The sequence below is a fragment of the Rattus norvegicus genome, chromosome 7, assembly GCF_036323735.1.
Source record: "Rattus norvegicus strain BN/NHsdMcwi chromosome 7, GRCr8, whole genome shotgun sequence".
NCBI classification, from domain to species: Eukaryota; Metazoa; Chordata; class Mammalia; order Rodentia; family Muridae; genus Rattus; species Rattus norvegicus.
In genome coordinates this window covers 465,356-484,690 of record NC_086025.1, presented here as the reverse complement: position 1 = coordinate 484,690, position 19,335 = coordinate 465,356, and the positions used below count along the sequence as shown (strand labels likewise).

Sequence of the window (19,335 nt, the reverse complement as noted above, 5' to 3'; positions counted from 1 at the left end):
TTCTCAACATAGACTCTTTTATTTTTCTCCATTATATTAACCTGGTTATTTCTTATTTACATTTCGATCTTTATTCCCTTTCCTGGTTTCCAGGCCAGCATTCCCCTAACCCCTCTGCCTTACCTTCTCTATGGGTGCTCCCTCCTCATCCTCCCCCCATTACCACCCTCCCCCCAACAATCAAGTTTACTGGGATTCATTCTTGGCAGGAACAAGGGCTTCCCCTTCCACTGGTGCTCTTACTAGGCTATTCATTGCTACCTGTGCAGTTGGAGCCCAGGGTCAGTCCATGTATAGTCTTTGTGTAGTGGCTTAGTCCCTGGAAGCTCTGTTTGGTTGGCATTGTTGTTCCTATGGGGCCCCCTTCAAGCTCTTTCAGTCCTTCCTCTGATCCTTCAACGATGGGGGTCTCGTTCTCAGTTCATTGGTTTGCTGCTGGCATTCACCTATGTATTTGCCGTATTCTGGCTGTGTCTCTCAGGAGAGATCTACATCCAGTTCCTTTTAGCCTGCACTTCTTTTCTTCATCCATCTTATCTAATTGGGTGGCTGCATATGAATGGGCCACATGTGGGACAGGCTCTGAATGGATGTTCCTTCTGCCTCTCTTCTACACTTTGCCTCCCTATTCCCTCCTAAGGGTATTCCTGTTCCTCTTTTAAAGAAGGAGTGAAGCATTTACATTTTGGTCATCCTTCTTGATTTTCATGTGTTCTGTGCATCTAGGGTAATTCAAGCATTTGAGCTAATATCCACTTATCAAGGAGTGCATACCATGTGTGTTTTTCTGTGATTGGGTTACCTCACATAGGATGATATTTTCCAGTTCTATCCATTTGCCTATGAATTTCATAAAGTCATTGTTTTTGATAGCTGAGTAATATTCCATTGTGTAGATGTACCACATTTTCTGTATCCATTCTTCTGCTGAAAGGCATCTGGGTTCTTTCCAGCTTCTGCCTATTGTAAATAAGGCTGCTATGAACATAGTGGAACACATGTCTTTGTTATATGTAGGGGCATCTTTTGGGTATATGCCCAAGAGAGGTATAGCTGGGTCCTCAGGTAGTTCAATGTCCAATTTTCTGAGAAACCTCCAGACTGATTTCCAGAATGGTTGTACTAGTATGCAATCCCACCAACAGTGGAGGAGTGTTCTTCTTTCTCCACATCCTCACCAGCATTTGCTGTCACCTGAGTTTTTGTTCTTAGCCATTCTGACTAGTGTGAGGTCGAATCTCATAGATTCTTAAAGAAAATAGCAACTCAATAGCAAATTGGATTTTCTCTATGTAACAGCTCTGGCCGTCATGGAGCTTGATCAGTGAACCAAACTGAAATCAAATTTACATAGATCCCCTTGGCTCTGCTTCCTGAGATCTAGAAATAAAGGCATGTGCCAGCATCCTAGTCTCTTATGAAAATCTGAAAATATAGCATAATGAACCCATATGGTTGACATAGACACTACGATCTCAGATTTGAGCTCAAAGATCAGTGGAGAAAGCCAAGGAATGTAACAGATGTGCAATTAGGCAAATTGTGTTGTGAAGTACAGATACTGCTGGTACTTTACTCTTGTCCACGGCAGTCAGAAAGTCACACAAGGGGATGAAAAGATTGGTACTATATGACTGTTTGATTCTAATACCTTTAAGCATAGATTTCAAGGCAAACACAATAACTTACTCTTTATACATGAAGAATGGGCCATATACAACTATATATCGAGTGCCTTATGAAGCAAGATCATTATAAATGTTATAATATTAATTAGTTATTTTCTGTGTGTTTGTGATATTGCATAAGGCATGCAGGTGGTAAAGGGAAAAAGATACGCATGCTAGGGCTAAATGAGGACTAAATGAGTTCAGCAATTACAGCAATGATTTCCTTTCTTTCTTAGATTCACAAAAACACGAAGGCATTGTATATACTAACCCAACGGTAATATCTATTAATCCACCACAAGCAAAACAGAAATGTTTGTTTGGGAAATCTCTTTCGGGTCTTTTAGAAGACAAAACGTTGCTTAATCCAAAACTTGTGAGTATCAGTTTGGGTTTCTACAGCACCTTCATTCTAAGGAATTATTTAATCAAACAGATTAATGTTTAGATAACCTATACATGAAGGTAAGATCATTTTAAAATAGAAATAATTTGCAGTGAAGTTTGAGTCATGTAACTGAAAGAAATCAAAAATACAGAATAAAAAGAAATAATATTCCCATGTTTTACCCTGATTGCATCAAAGATCCTAACCCACCAGCTTCTTGGAGGAAATGGGTGTAGGGAAGTACACCGCTGATAACCTGACTGTAAAGTCTTCCAGCTTCTTTATGACTCCATATTATTCTGGAGTCAATCCCTTAATATCATTGCCTCTGAGATTACTCAATCTTTTATAATTAATGATATCTATAGACTTTTACTGTACATTATCAATGAATTAGATGTATACATTATTTTTTTGCTATATAGTAACATCTTTTATCATAGTGGACTAGATTTAAATGCTGCCTAATATGGCTTAATCTATTTTAAACTAGTTTCTAAACTTCTTTGGAAATATATATTTACTGTCCACATCTATTTTAGCACTATAGCTGAGCTAGGAATTTATGCTATGTGTGATCAAATTTATCTTGTCAGACACATGAGCATTACTGCACATTTCTTAGGTATTTTAGAGCAGAGTTTTCTGGTAACCATGTTTTTTTTTTTTTTTGTTTTGTTTTGTTTTTTTGTTTTTTTTTTTTATTAACTTGAGTATTTCTTATATACATTTCAAGTGTTATTCCCTTTCCCGGTTTCTGGGCAAACATCCCCCTCCCCCCTCCCCTTCCTTATGGGTGTTCCCCTCCCAACCCTCCCCCCATTGCCGCCCTCCCCCCATAGTCTAGTTCACTGGGGGTTCAGTCTTAGCAGGACCCAGGGCTTCCCCTTCCACTGGTGCTCTTACTAGGATATTCATTGCTACCTATGGGGTCAGAGTCCAGGGTCAGTCAATGTATAGTCTTTAGGTAGTGGCTTAGTCCCTGGAAGCTCTGGTTGCTTGACATTGTTGTACTTTTGGGGTCTCGAGCCCCTTCAAGCTCTTCCAGTTCTTTCTCTGATTCCTTCAACGGGAGACCTATTCTCAGTTCAGTGATTTGCTGCTGGCATTCGCCTCTGTATTTGCTGTATTCTGGCTGTGTCTCTCAGGAGTGATCTACATCCGGCTCCTGTCGGTCTGCACTTCTTTGCTTCATCCCTCTTGTCTAATTAGGTGGCTGTATATGTATGGGCCACATGTGGGGCAGGCTCTGAATGGGTGTTCCTTCAGTCTCTGTTTTAATCTTTGCCTCTCCCTTCCCTGCCAAGGGTATTCTTTTTCCTCATTTAAAGAAGGAGTGAAGCATTCACATTTTGATCATCTGTCTTGAGTTTCGTTTGTTCTAGGGATCTAGGGTAATTCAAGCATTTGGGCTAATAGCCACTTATCAATGAGTGCATACCATGTATGTCTTTCTGTGAATGGGTTAGCTCACTCAGGATGATATTTTCCAGTTCCAACCATTTGCCTACGAATTTCATAAACTCGTTGTTTTTGATAGCTGAGTAATATTCCATTGTGTAGATGTACCACATTTTCTGTATCCATTCCTCTGTTGAAGGGCATCTGGGTTCTTTCCAGTTTCTGGCTATTATAAATAAGGCTGCGATGAACATAGTGGAGCACGTGTCTCTTTTGTATGTTGAGGAATCTTTTGGGTATATGCCCAAGAGAGGTATAGCTGGATCCTCAGGCAGTTCAATGTCCAATTTTCTGAGGAACCTCCAGACTGATTTCCAGAATGGTTTTACCAGTCTGCAACCCCACCAACAATGGAGGAGTGTTCCTCTTTACTGCATCCTCGCCAGCATCTGCTGTCACCTGAGTTTTTGATCTTAGCCATTCTCACTGGTGTGAGGTGAAATCTCAGGGTTGTTTTGATTTGCATTTCCCTTATGACTAAAGATGTTGAACATTTCTTTAGGTGTTTCTCAGCCATTCAGCATTCCTCAGCTGTGAATTGTTTGTTTAGCTCTGAGCCCCATTTTTTAATAGGGTTATTTGTCTCCCTGCGGTCTAACTTCTTGAGTTCTTTGTATATTTTGGATATAAGGCCTCTATCTGTTGTAGGATTGATAAAGATCTTTTCCCAATCTGTTGGTTGCCGTTTTGTCCTAACCACAGTGTCCTTTGCCTTACAGAAGCTTTGCAGTTTTATGAGATCCCATTTGTCGATTCTTGATCTTAGAGCATAAGCCATTGGTGTTTTGTTCAGGAAATTTTTTCCAGTGCCCATGTGTTCCAGATGCTTCCCTAGTTTTTCTTCTATTAGTTTGAGTGTGTCTGGTTTGATGTGGAGGTCCTTGATCCACTTGGACTTAAGCTTTGTACAGGGTGATAAGGATGGATCGATCTGCATTCTTCTACATGTTGCCCTCCAGTTGAACCAGCACCATTTGCTGAAAATGCTATCTTTTTTCCATTGGATGGTTTTGGCTCCTTTGTCAAAAATCAAGTGACCATAGGTGTGTGGGTTCATTTCTGGGTCTTCAATTCTATTCCATTGGTCTATCTGTCTGTCTCTGTACCAATACCATGCAGTTGTTATCACTATTGCTCTGTAATACTGCTTGAGTTCAGGGATAGTGATTCCCCCTGAAGTCCTTTTATTGTTGAGGATAGCTTTAGCTATCCTGGGTAACCATGTTTTTAATCATGTAATCAATTGAAAATAGAGAAAATATCGAATAAATCTGTGTATGGTAGTCATTTTTACAGAATAAAATTATGGAAGAATAATTGACAAATACTTCGGTTCTTAAATGTGACAGCATCTTTAGACATAGTTAAAAATAAGAAGTTACAGAAAGGGTTGGGGATTTAGCTCAGTGGTAGAGCACTTGCCTAGGAAGTGCAAGGCCCTGGGTTCGGTCCCCAGCTCCAAAAAAAAGAAAAAAGAAAAAGAAAAAAAAAAAAAAAAGAAGTCACAGAAAAGGAAATTAAAGTCTTAGAAGTATAGTGAAATAATATTTATTAAAATAAAAACAGGATACATAATAGAGGCCAGGACAGACAGGAAGTAAAATACTGATTTGATCTCTAGAAGGGAAATATCCCAATATTTACTTAGAGTGCCATGCTTGAGAAAGATATTCATAGAAGGAATCAGAAAGTAATAAAGGACCATTCACCAAAATGCTTTGGGGAACAGAAGTCCAAACAAAACCATGATGTTACAAATGGGGGGAAAATGGATTAGGGAAGAAAATGTATTTGGAAGCTAAAACAGAAAAAAGTTCAATGACTACTTTATTCCTCTCAGTTATAGCTGTGCAGCCAAAACTGTCCTTGCTCAGGTTCACAATAAAAGACATATTTGTGCTTCAGGTGTGGATTTCTAATGCTACAAGCTTATCCTTATCCCACACAGGATATGTTATCCATAATTGCAGAGAAAGGACAAGAATCAGATCACATATTCGAAATTCTACCTAAAGAATCACAGTGGTCCCTGAGGTGTAGGCTTGACAGTGACAACACATTGAATGGAATGAAGAATACGTGCTTATAACAGCATCTTTCTTAAAGATGAGGAAGGTTTTTACATCATCAACATTAACATCCCTCTAGAGATGCATATGTCCTTTCTGTCCTTGAGATTACATGAGGATGTCTGTTTCCTGGAGCTATGGACACATGACGTCTTGATAAGAGGCATAGCATTTAAAAGTCTGACAACCTCAAAGATCCATCACAAAGACACTGGTGAACAACCTCTGTTGGAAGTTAACATCCTCATAGATCAGATGGGCTTTAGTCTGGCGTTACAAAAGTTCCTACTGATTTCACCTCTGACCATACCATGTGAAGTAATAGTGGAACAAGTTACAATAGTGGTAAAAGTGTGTTTCACAAAACACATGTTTCAATAACACTTACCAAAAAATGTCCTTCAGAAATAACAGCTCAGAATGGCAGAGTTTTCTGGTAACCACTAGTTAACTAGAAAACTAGTTTTCTAGTCCACCACTGATCAAGAATTGGTGTAAACAGGCGAAGGCTGGGCGGGGTGGGAATGGGGTTCCTGCGGCCGGCCAGGGGGACAGCGCAGGAGGCAGCGGCTGCAGCAGAGCAGACTGTCGCTGGGCTGCAGGCACTGGTGGAACGGATAGGTAACAGAAGACCACTTCCCTTCCTCCTCAGGGCTTCAGCATAACCGAGTCCTTCCTGCCCCCCACCAGCAGCCCTAGTGAACACCGCCGGGCCGAGCCTGGCAGCGGGCTGACCCGGACTCCCAGCTCCGAGGAGATCAGCCCTACAAAATTTCCTGGATTGTACCGAATGGATGAGCCTTTGCCTCCCCATGACATCCTCCACGAGCCTCCTGATATCGTGTCAGATGATGAGAAAGACCATGGAAAGAAAAAGGGAAAATTTAAGAAAAAGGAGAAAAGGACTGAAGGCTACGCTGCCTTCCAGGAAGACAGCTCTGGAGATGAAGCTGAAAGTCCTTCCAAGATGAAGAGGTCCAAGGGAATCCATGTGTTCAAAAAGCCCAGCTTCTCTAAAAAGAAGGAAAAGGATTTTAAAATCAAAGAAAAGCCCAAAGAGGAAAAGCACAAATAGGAAAAGCATAAAGAAAAGAAATGTAAAGACTTGACGGCCGCCGATGTTGTTAAACAGTGGAAGGAGAAGAAGAAAAAGAAGAAGCCAACTCAGGAGTCAGAGGTGCCTCAGACGGACGCCCCGAGTCTCGGACCCATTTTCGGCGCTCCCTTGGCTGACGCAGTAGAGAGGACCATGATGTACGACGGCATCCGGCTGCCAGCTGTCTTCCGAGAGTGCGTGGACTACATGGAGCAGCATGGCATGAAGTGTGAAGGCATGTACCGAGGGTCAGGAGTCAAATCAAAGGTAGATGAGCAGCCTGTGATCGAGAGGAGTCTCCAAACCTGGAAGAATATGAACCTAACACTGTAGCCAGCTTGCTGAAGCAGTATTTGCGAGACCTTCCAGAGAATTTGCTTACCAGAGAGCTTATGCCCCGATTTGAAGAGGCTTGTCAGCAGAGGACCACAGAGATGGAGAAAGTGCAGGAGTTCCAGCGCTTGCTCAGGGAACTGCCGGAGTATAACCATCTTCTGCTTTCCTGGCTCATTGTGCACATGGACCACATCATTGCGAAGGAGATAGAAACCAAGATGAACATCCAGAACATCTCTCTAGTGCTGAGCCCAACTGTCCAGATCAGCAACCGGGTCCTGTATGTGCTTTTCACACACGTGCAAGAGCTCTTTAGCACCGTGGTCCTGAAGCAAGTAACAAGACCTCTGCGTTGGTCCAACACGGCCACAATGCCTACACTGCCAGAGACCCAAGCAGGCATCAAGGAAGAGATCAGGAGACAGGAGTTCCTTTTGAACTGTTTACATCGAGATCTGCAGCGCGGGATATAGGACTCATCTAAAGAAGAAAGATTATGGGAAGTACAGAGGATTCTGACTGCCCTCAAGAGAAAGCTGAGGGAAGCTAAAAGACAAGAGTGTGAGACCAAGATTTCCCAGGAGATAGCCAGCCTATTGAAAGAGGATGTTTCCAAAGAAGAAACGAAGGAAATTGAGGAGGTCATAAATATCCTCCTTGCCCAGGAGAATGAGATCCTGACTGAGCAGGAGGAGCTCCTGGTCATGGAGCAGTTTCTGCGTAGTCAGATCGCCTCGGAGAAAGAAGAGGTCCACCGCCTCCGAGCTGAGATTGCGGAGATCCAGAGTCACCAGCATGGCCGCAGCGAGACAGAGGAGCACTCTTCTGACAGCGAATGCGAGAGCAAGGATGAGGAGGAGCTGCAGATCATTCTAGAAGAAGACTTACAGAGGCAGAATGAAGAGTTAGAAATAAAGAACAATCACTTGAACCAAGCAGTTGGTGAAGAGCGGGAGGCCATCGTTGAGCTCCGAGTGCAGCTCCGGTTGCTCCAGATGCAGCGAGCCAAGTCTGAGCAGCAGCTCCAGGAGGAGGAGCCCGAGAGGCAAGGGGACACAGGCCCACTGCCTTGTGAAGGTGTCCTTGAGGTGATAGCAGCCAAGGAGCAGGTGAAGCCCTCGCCCAGCAAAGACCCGAAGGAGACGCATCTGAACTGCCCCGGCCTTGTGCATCATACTGTAAGCAAGAGTCCACTGCCTGTCCTGCCTGGCAGCGTTCCGTAAAGGCTCTCAGAGATGCTCACTCTTGCACACGTCTGACTCCGCGTCAGGCTCAGGTCCTGGGAGAGTGAAGGGGTGGACACTCGGTGGTGGGGGGCTTGCAGGGAACACAGGCATTTCCAGATAGTGTCAGCTTATTTGAAAATTAATTTTCTTTGATAAAAATAACTATTTTAACCCTTGAGTGGCTTATTTTTAAACCAAAAAACTTGTTGTTGTTGTTGTTGTTCTTTAAATCACAGTAGAATCAGGATCTCTTTCTTATCAAAGGGTGGGAACCAAACCAGGTCACTTCTGCGCCTGCCTTGTGGACGCTCGTGGTCTTACCAGCCCTGCAGGGTCCCTGGCCACTCTTGCTTGTGCCTTCCACACCTTTTGGTGCAGATTGTTCAGTGGGGATCTGCCTCATATTCTCTGACTGGCCAAAAAGGCTCACGCTGGGGTTCCTTGTTCCTGCCCTGTGTGTACCACTTTTCTTTTCCAGCTCCGAGTCTGTCAATGTGAGTCAGGACGGCCCAGTTTGGTTGCAGAGGGAGGTTACCATGCAGCCTGCCACCAGCCTGGGCAGGGCAGGCCACCCACTCACTGCCAGGGAGCAGCAAGGGCCTTTTCTCAGAGGTGGTCAGAGATGACCACCTTGACCCTGAGGTTGCACAGGACACTTCTCACACCAGAGTCCTTTTCCACACTGACCTTCCAGGAAAGTCACCTTCCACAGTGACTTCAGTTGCTAGCTTGGGCTGGGATACCCACACCTCTGCCAGGATAAGCCATGTAGATGCTCTCATGCACAACTTTCACCTGTCCATGTCATCTCAAGGGGCTGCTTAAGGACTCTGACAGAACTGAGCGGAAGGAAGGAAAGCATAACTGTAATTGACCGCACCTGGTGTTTGCCTCTAACCCAAGACAACTGCTCCCAGCGGTCTGGGAGGCCGGACTCTGAGGCAACAGGATTTCACTGTCAGATGAGTGGCCCCCAGGGAGGTCCCCTGTGGCTCTGAAGACAAATGCCACACTCTAAAGTGAGCAACAAAACCACAGGAGGGCTCTGTCTACTCCCCAGTTAGTATTTATTTCAGCACCTGTTTTGTGCGATTTTTCATTAGCCTCTACCTATTGCACTGTTGTGACTTGTTGGCCATTATTTGATTTTTGTACAGAAAAAAAAGCTTTGTTATAGAAATCAGCATATTTTTTTTTTAAATCTGGAGAGAAGATGTTATGGAGACTGGAAAGGTGGTCAGGTGTCAAATGAAAATGTACAAATGCCTTGCTGCACTCGTCAGATGTGCGACACTCATTCTATATTTGCTGGCAATATCGAAGAATTCTTTTTGTTTGTGTAAACTCTAATTTCTATCAAGGTATCATGGGTTTTTAAAATTTCATTACAAATGTCTCAATGTTGGTTAACTAATTTTTGCCAGGACCATTATTGATTAAGGAAATAAATTCAGCGGCCTTTGAGAAAAAAAAAAAATTGGTGTTCCATGTTGGATATTGCCCTCCCTACAGTAGATACATGGAATTGTTTTCATTCCCAATCAAAAACACTAACCAGCAATTTCCCTTTTCTGAATATTCACACTGGTCCCTGAGGGATAAGATAGACACCGAACGATATATTAATTGGAATGAAGAACGCGTGCTTGTTATACCATCCCTGTTTTCTGGAACCATGGACTCATGATCTCTTGATAAGACACATGGCAGGTAAAAGTCTGACAAAGATTAGAATGTCACAAGATTCATCCCAAAGACACAGGTGAGCAGCTTCTGTTGGAAGGTAAAATAATCATATAACAGATCGGCTTTAGTTTGGTGTTATATATATTCCCACTGATTCACCTCGGGCCGTATATTGTAAAGCAATAGCAGGACAAGTAGTAATAGTGATAAAAGTGTGTTTTACAAAATTCATGTCTTAAATAATACTTACCAAAACTTACCCCTCACAAATAACAGTTCAAAATGGCTAGTCCACCACTGACCCACAATAGGCTGTCAATGTTTGATATTGCCCTCTGTCCAGTAGATAAACAAAATTGTTTTTCCTTCTTAATCAAAAAACAATCCAGCACTTTAACTTTTGCTGGATATTGACATTCTAATTCCATGTCAAGTAGTCAAAAATTAACCTAAGCTACATTTAACCTGTCTACCACTCTTAATTTGCCAGGGAGCTGCAGTGAGTCTAGAGCAAATATCATTGTTTTATTTCTGTTTGGGCCTTGATCTGAATTCACCTCTCAGAAGACTATGGACCTATGGCCCAGACATCAAGAGAAAAGATAGTGTTCTGCGATTAACTATGTTTAGTAACATTGGGCAAAGATACCCAATGATTCCTCCTTGGCTCTTGAGCTTGCCAAGTGTGTCTGGTTCAAATTGCCAGAAACTTGGGACCACATCATGGGGAGAAAGTTAAGATCAGTGACTGAAGGTAGCCATGTGCATTCAAAGCAATTTACAGGTATAAGAGCACCTGGGATTCTTCCAATTTTATGACTTGCTACCTTTAGTACAACATGAAAGTTATTTGTGGTATTTTACGAACAAAGACAGTTTCTGTTCTTTAAACAAACTGATGCTTACAACTTAATTTATATTGTTGAATATTTACCAATTTTAAGAAAAAGGTATGAAACTGAGACGTTCTCATGTGGAAAACATATAAGAAACTTCATCACTATTCCAGGTGGTCTGTAAGCAGAGGTCTACATGTATATTACAACTTTACTCTGTGTGTACTCTACACATTCACCAAATTATACAATTAGGATCAAGTAATTTCTGGTGCTGCCATTTTTTGACAGTTGCCTATTTCCAAGAAGAGGACTATGGTCTTTGTTTCTTTGTTTTGTTCATTTATTTTATTAGTTACTATCATCATCATCATTATTATAATCATTATTATTATTTTACATTTATTTATTTGTTAATTTTATGTCTCCTATGCTGACACACACCCCCATTCTCTCTTCACAAAGCCTTTTTCCTTCTCTGAGCCAGTTACGGGCCCCTGGTTTATCCTACTACCCTGGCACCTCACTCTGTTCAGGGTTAGACCATCTTCTCCCCTAAGGCCAGTTGGGGAGGGGTTTCAAGTCAAGAGCTTGCAGATAGCTCTGCTCCACATGTTGGGGGACGCACATGGAGACCAAGCTTTACGTTTGCTATAAATGTGCAGTAGGTCATGGTACAGCTTCTGTAGGCTTTTTAGATGGTAATTCAGCTTTTGGTAGCTCCTAGTGGTCCTGTGTAGTTGATTCTGTAGCTCTTCCTATGGAGTTCCTATCTCCTTTAGGGTGTGGAATCCTTCCCCCATTTCTTCCGTACAAGTCCCTGATTGATCCATAAAATCCAATGATTGGCTATGGCTCTTCAATCCTATTCCAGTCAGCTGCTGGATGGAGCCTCTCAGAGAGCACTTATGATAGGCTCCTGTCTGGATATTCCATGTAGGAGCTGGTTTCCTTTAGGCAAAGAGAGCTTTGAGCTGGGAAGTGGAGTGGAGATCTATGATTGCAAGGAGTGGTGTAGTCTAGAAGCCAGGAGAGGCAATTTGAACAGACGGTAGGTTTACTTCACTGCTATAGCAACTAGGACTCTGCTTCATTGATTCTAGTCTTAGGGAAGAAAAAAATAAGATCCTGCATATAGGTTCCACTTTTGAGCCAAGATTCTGGAGCCATGGCAGTTGGGGAATCTTTTAGGGAAGTGCACTCTCAACCAATGATTCTCAGCCTCCCTAATCCTGTAACACTAATATTTTTCTCATGGCTTTGTGAATCTTAACCATTACTTCATTTTGCTTCTCTTCATACTTCAAATTTTGCTCCTGATGTGATTATAAAGAAAAATGGATAGAATATCTGATATGGAAAATATATTTGACCCTGTAATGATTATGACCCACAAGTTGAGAATCACTGGTCTAAATTGCTAATTTTAAACAAAAATGTTTTTCAAGTACTTTCTACAATGTACATTGACCATTACTTTTTTTGTTTTATTTTCAATAAAAAAATGATTTTATTGTTAACATTGATGGAAGCTTACTAACCTTGGATTTTTATGAAAATTGGCTTAGCATCCCAGATGAAGGAACTCTGGCTGGAAAAATTAATTCCATTCAAAGGTAATGATACAGTAAACACTTGGGGGGACTACACCAATATATAAGCAATGCTTTTGTAAGGTACATAGGCTTGTGTTTACAGGATTATAAGCTGGAATGATGTTCTATGCCAAGAGGTTTCCTTAGCTCAGACATGTATTGTCACTTTTTAAACATTCCCATTTCTCAAGCTAGCGTGTTGAACCATGTCTATAATCTTACCTGGGAGCCTTCTCCTTAAAAATGTCATGATTTAGAAGACAGTCTATGTAACACCTCGTGTTCAGGTCAGTTTAGAGTATTGGTTTAGTTCCTGTGTGAGACAAATTAAAAGAAGTAGGTGTGTATAATACCTGTGGGTTACTTGCATCCTAGAATTGTTACCATGGTATTGTGAATATTTCACATGGTTAATATATGTTATTGATTAGAACAGGAATCTCTTACTGAATTCTTCTTTCTCAACTATAACTACCTAGAGAAGTCTAGATCAGGTATAGCTTTGACTTTTTTGAATCATTTTTCTGTGTGATACTCCATAGAATGATTTCATACTTAACCAGAGCTTTGAGCTCCCATTGCAACCCAGGAGCCCTGCATCTCTGTCTTGCTGTAGCGAAGCTTTTATAATTGCATTTTGCAGGGTCACTAGTGTGCTTTCTGCTCCTTATGTTCTGGAGTGTCACAAAAGTGTTACATGGATTCATACTACATTAGATATTAAATGTGTCTCCACTCCATGATGGTTGGAAAGATGGTTTGCTGTTTAATAACACTGAATGTTTTCATACACAGAACACACATGGTCTTCAAAAATCTTCATTCATTCTAATACCAGGGCATTGAGTAGAGTCATGAGTCTGATTTTGCTCCTTATGTTCTAGATTGTTATAAGGGTGTGTCGTCGATTCATAATACATTAGATATTAAATGTGTCCCCATGGTGGCAAGAAGGATGGTTTGCTGTTTGATAACACTGGATGTTTTCACACACAGAACATACATGGTTTGCAACAATATTCATTCATTCTGTTACCAGGGATCCTGACATGTTCCTCTGGCTTCTGTAGATAGCAATCATACATCTAGTACACTGAAATTCGTAAATAATTTGAAAAATGTTTTTTCCATGATTCTGTACAGAAAAGTGATTTACAGAAAATATTTTATGTAATACTCTAGCTATATATTCTTACTTCTTTTGAATTCTGATTATACTATGAGTTGGTCTACAAAACATTTACCCTATTTGTTCTTTGTAGTTAGATTTTTAACTTACATTATTTTCAAGATGGTCTAACCTAAAATTCTCCTTTTTCTGTGTTTAGCCTTTTGCAACAGATCCCAGAACCAAACTTTATACTATTAAAACATCTCATATGTGTATTAGTAATAATAAAAGATTCTTCCATGAATAATTTAGACAGTTACAGGTTATCTCTGCGCATAGCTCCACATGTACTGTGGGGTCAGACTTCGAGAGATTCATTATTTGGGAGTGATGTCTTAAGAAAGGTAAGGGGATCTGAAATTTGCCTTTGGGAACAAAAGTCTAATTATTATTCAGTAATTGGGAATACTTTACAAAGACGATTTCTCTAACAGGAAACCTTAGGATTGCATTCTTATGGAGTGGAGTAGAATATGTATTGATCTATTTCAGGAAGATTTGGGAAGGGAAATTTTTAATGTAGTTTAAAGTAAGTTAATCATTTCTTTCTACTATTCTTCTTTCTTCTTAGATATTGATTTAGATATTGATGTTTTAGCCAACAATAATCTGTACATGTAATGGTAATCCAAGAAGACGAGAGTGAAATTTTAAAAGATCCGGATTACCTATGTTTTGTTTGTTTTTTTCCATTGTAGCCCTATTTTTGGAGTATAGAATAGTTGTGTTTCACAGTGGTGAGACCATGATATTACTAAATATTCACATCATGTGAATTGCTGGTCATATTAAAGCACATTGCATATATGTGTGTGTGTGCGTGCGTGTGTGTTTGTGTACATATATATGTGTGTGTGAGTGTGTGTATGAGTGTGAGTTTGTACATATACGTTTAAGTGTACTTGTACATGTGCATGTATTTGTATATGTATATACATATGTAATGATGAATAATTGGTGTATATTATTTTGTATGCTTTCCATTATTTTAACACTAACCTATTTCAGGTACAGTTTTATGATCCTCAGGTATACTGTAGCTGTTAATTTTATTATAAACACATATACATCAATATTCTTCACTAAGTTATTTACTTTATATCCTGATTGCAGTCCCTTCCTCCAAGTCCCATCTTTACAACCTGTTTTTCCCTCCATTCTTCTTTACCTCAGTAGTGTAGACCTTCCATTGACACCAACCCACTCTCATACATCAATTCACAACAGGAATAAGTGAATCACCTTCCACTGAAGCCATACAAAGCAGCCCAGATAAAAGAAAGCAATCCAGTTGTAGACAACAGAGTCAGAGCTAGCCTGCATATGAACTGGTAGGGGACATACCTGAAGATCAAGCTGCGTATCTGCTACATATATATAGGGGCCCTAGATCCTGCTGCTGGAGCATATGATGGGGGAGGTCCTGCAGATTCAAAGCTGAAGGATCACAATGACTAATGGCTACAGCAAGATACCAGGATATAGAAGGAGAGGCATCTGCAGGAGGTTCCAGTATTGAGAATATAGTAAAATACAGAGAGCTTAAACCAGACTTATTTCATTATACATTTGCAAGAAAATCTGTTTGGACAAGAGGGTATAATGTGTGACCACTTATGGCACAACACATCTCACACACTGTATTTTTAATTTATTTTTTAAATTTTAGTTTGATTTTTTTTAAATTAAATTTTATTTAATTTTAATTTTTGAAATTTAGTGTGGGGGGGGTTGTTTCCAAGGGATATATGGAAGGATTGAAAAATGAAATGAGAGTTACTTGGTAGCATGATTAGAAATTTCAGAGAATCAATAAAGGACACATATTTTGAAAAGGATAAAAGATAAAGAAAATGTAAATATGACAGAAAGCAAGGTACATGTTAACTAGTAGCTCCCAGGTATTAGGTCCACAGGAAAGAAGATATCATGATGTTACTCACAATGGAGGATGATAGCCCAAGGGATAGCTTGAATAAGATTCTTGCTCAGGACTGTACTTGACTTGGACTAGAAACGTAGCTTTTTTAGTTAATTTCTAATTACCAAGGTACTGGAAACCTAAAATCCAAGACTATATCAAACTGCATGTTTAGTCCAAATGAAACAATAAAATGTATTTTTCACTCTTAATAACTATTAAAGATTCTTCCTTTATGGACAGTTCTTTTCAAATATATTCTTTTGTATGGTCAGGTATGAAAACAAAGAAGCAAAACTATCCTGTACAATCCGCATATAAAATAAGACTATCCTGTGCAGGACTGCTCAAAAATAAACTTAGGTGCATGCTGAGAAGAAACATATGTGATGAATAGAGTTTGCTTAACCTAAGTCATCATCTCAGAAGAAAAGTAACTTACCAGTGTTGTTCAATTTAGGAAGTGTCATAATTTTCTACAGTTGCTGTGACAAAACACTGATGAAAAGCAACTAAAGGAAGACAGGTTACACTCCACAATATACTTGCAGTTACCAGTTAAATACTGAGAAATGTCAGAGCTAAAAATAAAACAGAGAGGCAAGAATTGAAGCAGAAGCCTAGTAGGAGCACTGCCTCCTGCCTCTCATATCTTTCTTTTTCTGACTAGTAACTCAAGGGTGGCACCATCTTGGAGATCTGGGCCCTACAAATTCCAAGGTTAATCAGGACAATATCCCTTAGACTTCACTACACAATAAGTCCATCTGATGGAGGCATTTTCTCAATTAAGACTCCCTCTTCTCACCAACTTCTTCTCTCAGTCACATTTCTACTGCCTTAATAAAACATCAGGATTTAAAAGACCAACTGAAGAGTGCACATGGGGGAACCATGGCTCCAGCTGGATATGTAGCAGAGGATTGTCTTATTTGGCATCACTAGGAGGGGAGCTGCTTAGTCCTGAGGGGCTTGATAGCCTAGGGTAGGGGAATGCTAAGTTGTTGAGGCAGGAGTGTGTGGTCAAGTGAGAGAAAACTGCAATAGAGGCAGGGGAGGAGATATAGGATTTGTGGAAGGGATCTGTGAAGGGGGATAGCGTTTGAAATGTAAATGAATGAAATAAACAATAAAAAATCAAACAACATGACCAGGGAAACTTATTGAAGTAGATGGTTATTTGGGACCTACAAATGCTGAGCGAGTATAGCACTTCAGTGTGATGACAGAGGAGCACGACTGTAGAAAAGAAGAAAAAACACAGGAAGCTGAGACCTGATGGTTCTTATCTTGGGAAGCAAAAATGTAGCACAGAAAGTGCATTGAAAATGGGCACCTACCTTTTGTAACTACAAATTCTAAGCAGTGGCATACTTCACCAGGCAGACCAAGGCACCAGAAAATTGTCAACGAGAGAGTATTACGATGCCTGGAACTAGAGAGGCATCCCATTCAAAACATCACAATAAACAGCTACCCCCACACACACACAAAAAATTAACACACCAGTCATTAATTTGGTTCACTCACAGTTTTTTGCAGCATATCAATTCTGAAATGTTGCTTTGGTTAAGTAGTTCTTCTGTTCTTTGCAATAGGCATGAAATTTTAACAAGTTGTGTAAAGATGCAAAAGACTTACAGTCTTCATTTCAGAGATTTCATTTCATGGGTTCCTATCTGTAATTTTCCTCCTAGTATTTCTTTTCATTTTTAAATTTATTTTGTAAACTGTGTGAAATGACAATCTTGTTTTTGCCTTGTGGTGTTACAGATGTCTCTTATACAAATCATGATTGACAACTATCATCGAATATTTGGAAATGATGATATATTTAGTAAACACATTGACAAAAGGTCTGAAGACTTAAAGACATACAAAGAATCAATAAATTATTCTGGAAAATCTCCTATTGTGACAAAAGCCATAGCTTGGCCACAACTGGAAAACCAATGATATTGATGAAAAATTTAATATTTCATATGCTGCACTGCAGGAAGAAGGTCCTACAGGTAAGACAAGATTTATTTATTCATCAAATGAATGGAATCATTTGATCAAATCATTCCATGATGTCATAAATTTGTGTATATGAGAGAAGCTTTGGGACACAAAATGATTATTAGAGTATGGGAAAAGTTTTTAAACATCACTTTAATTAAATTATACTTAAATATATGCATCTATACATATATTCATATATATGTACACATACATTCACATATATATATATATACTCATATACTGAAATACATCTGGATACATTCAGGTATGTATGACACATTATTTAGGGAATCCACCAATATTGTCTGCTATATTTTCCCCCCTTTCTTCCCATGGTCCTTAAGTTAGAGAATTTCTTGCATATGAATTTATTATTTTTGATAAGATCATTTAGAAACAATTATTTGATTTAAAAATTGATTAGACATTCTGCAAGATTAAGCCCTGCACCACTGTGAAACATGCTTTGGTTTCCTAGCACGAAAATACTAATGTTTGTTTAATTTCCTATGAGAAACAATATTTTTCAAAATTTTATCATTGGTAAAAATATTAATTTGCACAGGATTCACTACAAAACCTATGAGAAGTATGATAAAGAGGTTAAACACACCTGATTATCAGGTAGTAGCACACAAATTCAAATACACTTTTAACTGAAGTAATTAAGAAAATATACCCAAATATTACCCTTATCTTAAGTGATGTGAATCTATCATCTGAGAATATTTGTCTGATGATGACATTTTATGTTTCGTTTAGCAGGACAAAACAGGACAACTACCACATATAAGTGGTAGTGGATGATTTAAGAAAGTCTAAGGTCATTGTATTTTAATGTTCCCTTTTACCTCCCATTTAATCATATCAGAAGAATTATTCCAAGATACTATGTTAGCTTTATATTTCACCGTATTAGTTACAAATAGTTTTCACTCATTGTACTTACTTTATGCTGCATATTTCATATTGTTTGCTATTGTAACAAATGTTATTATATTGGGTTATTGTTTACACTCCAATGTGCCTTGTTCATGGTCCTACACAGTCTTTGGAAAATTTTTCAGTCTCTGCCTCTACAGCCCAGTTATAGTATTAGTTTTCCCATCTCAGTTACCAATGTGTGGCCAGAAGCTAATGACACTGAATAATACCTGAGAATTCTGCATAGAATCCCGTGCCATAGAAAGTTATAAATAAAATTCCATTAACAATCAAAATTAATCATCACACATGATGAACTTAGAGGTGTATCATGGTTTTAGAATATACAAAATGACCTGAAAAGATAATCCAGTGTCTAAAGCAATTGATATTTAGACTTTGCAACATGAATTTGGGTCATCAAAACATACATTAAAAAACAAACAAGGGCTGGAGAGATGGCTCAGTGGTTAAGAGCCCCGACTGCTCTTTCAGAGGTCCTGAGTTCAATTCCCAGCAACCACAGGTGGCTCACAACTATCTGTAAAAAGATCTGATGCCCTCTTCTGGTGTATCTGAAGACAGCTACAGTGTACTTATATATAATAAATGAATAAATCTTTAAAAACAAAAAAACAAACAAAACTAGGTATTGGAGCACAATCATCTCTAAACGAGAAGTTTCTACCTGAATGGAGGTGGCAGTCAGAGACAGTAATTAACAGAAGCTTATTGGACAGATATTCCTGACATATTGTTCAGTAATGATCAAAAGAGACTCCCCCCCAAAAATTAAAAGAGACAGAAAGACCAATACTGGAGGCTCCTCATATCTTAATAAGCTCAAAGTTCTAATTAAGCTCTAAATATATATCACCAGTGATGTGATCTGCACGTGTTTTACACACACACACACACACACACACACACACACACACACACACGCATGCAT

At 39.6% G+C, this 19,335-nt stretch overlaps 1 protein-coding gene across 1 annotated transcript in view; it reads left to right on the top strand.

Annotated features, from left to right (window-relative positions):
- Positions 1-9,723, top strand: part of Ralbp1l4 (ralA binding protein 1 like 4) — a 112,685-nt gene extending 102,962 nt beyond the window's left edge. The window contains 3 exon segments of the mRNA XM_063264390.1: positions 1,907-2,046; positions 6,241-6,958; positions 6,961-9,723. Coding sequence (XP_063120460.1) covers positions 1,907-2,046; positions 6,241-6,958; positions 6,961-8,243 — 2,141 coding nt within the window. The 3' untranslated portion in view covers positions 8,244-9,723.
- Positions 9,724-19,335: the final 9,612 nt, after the last annotated feature.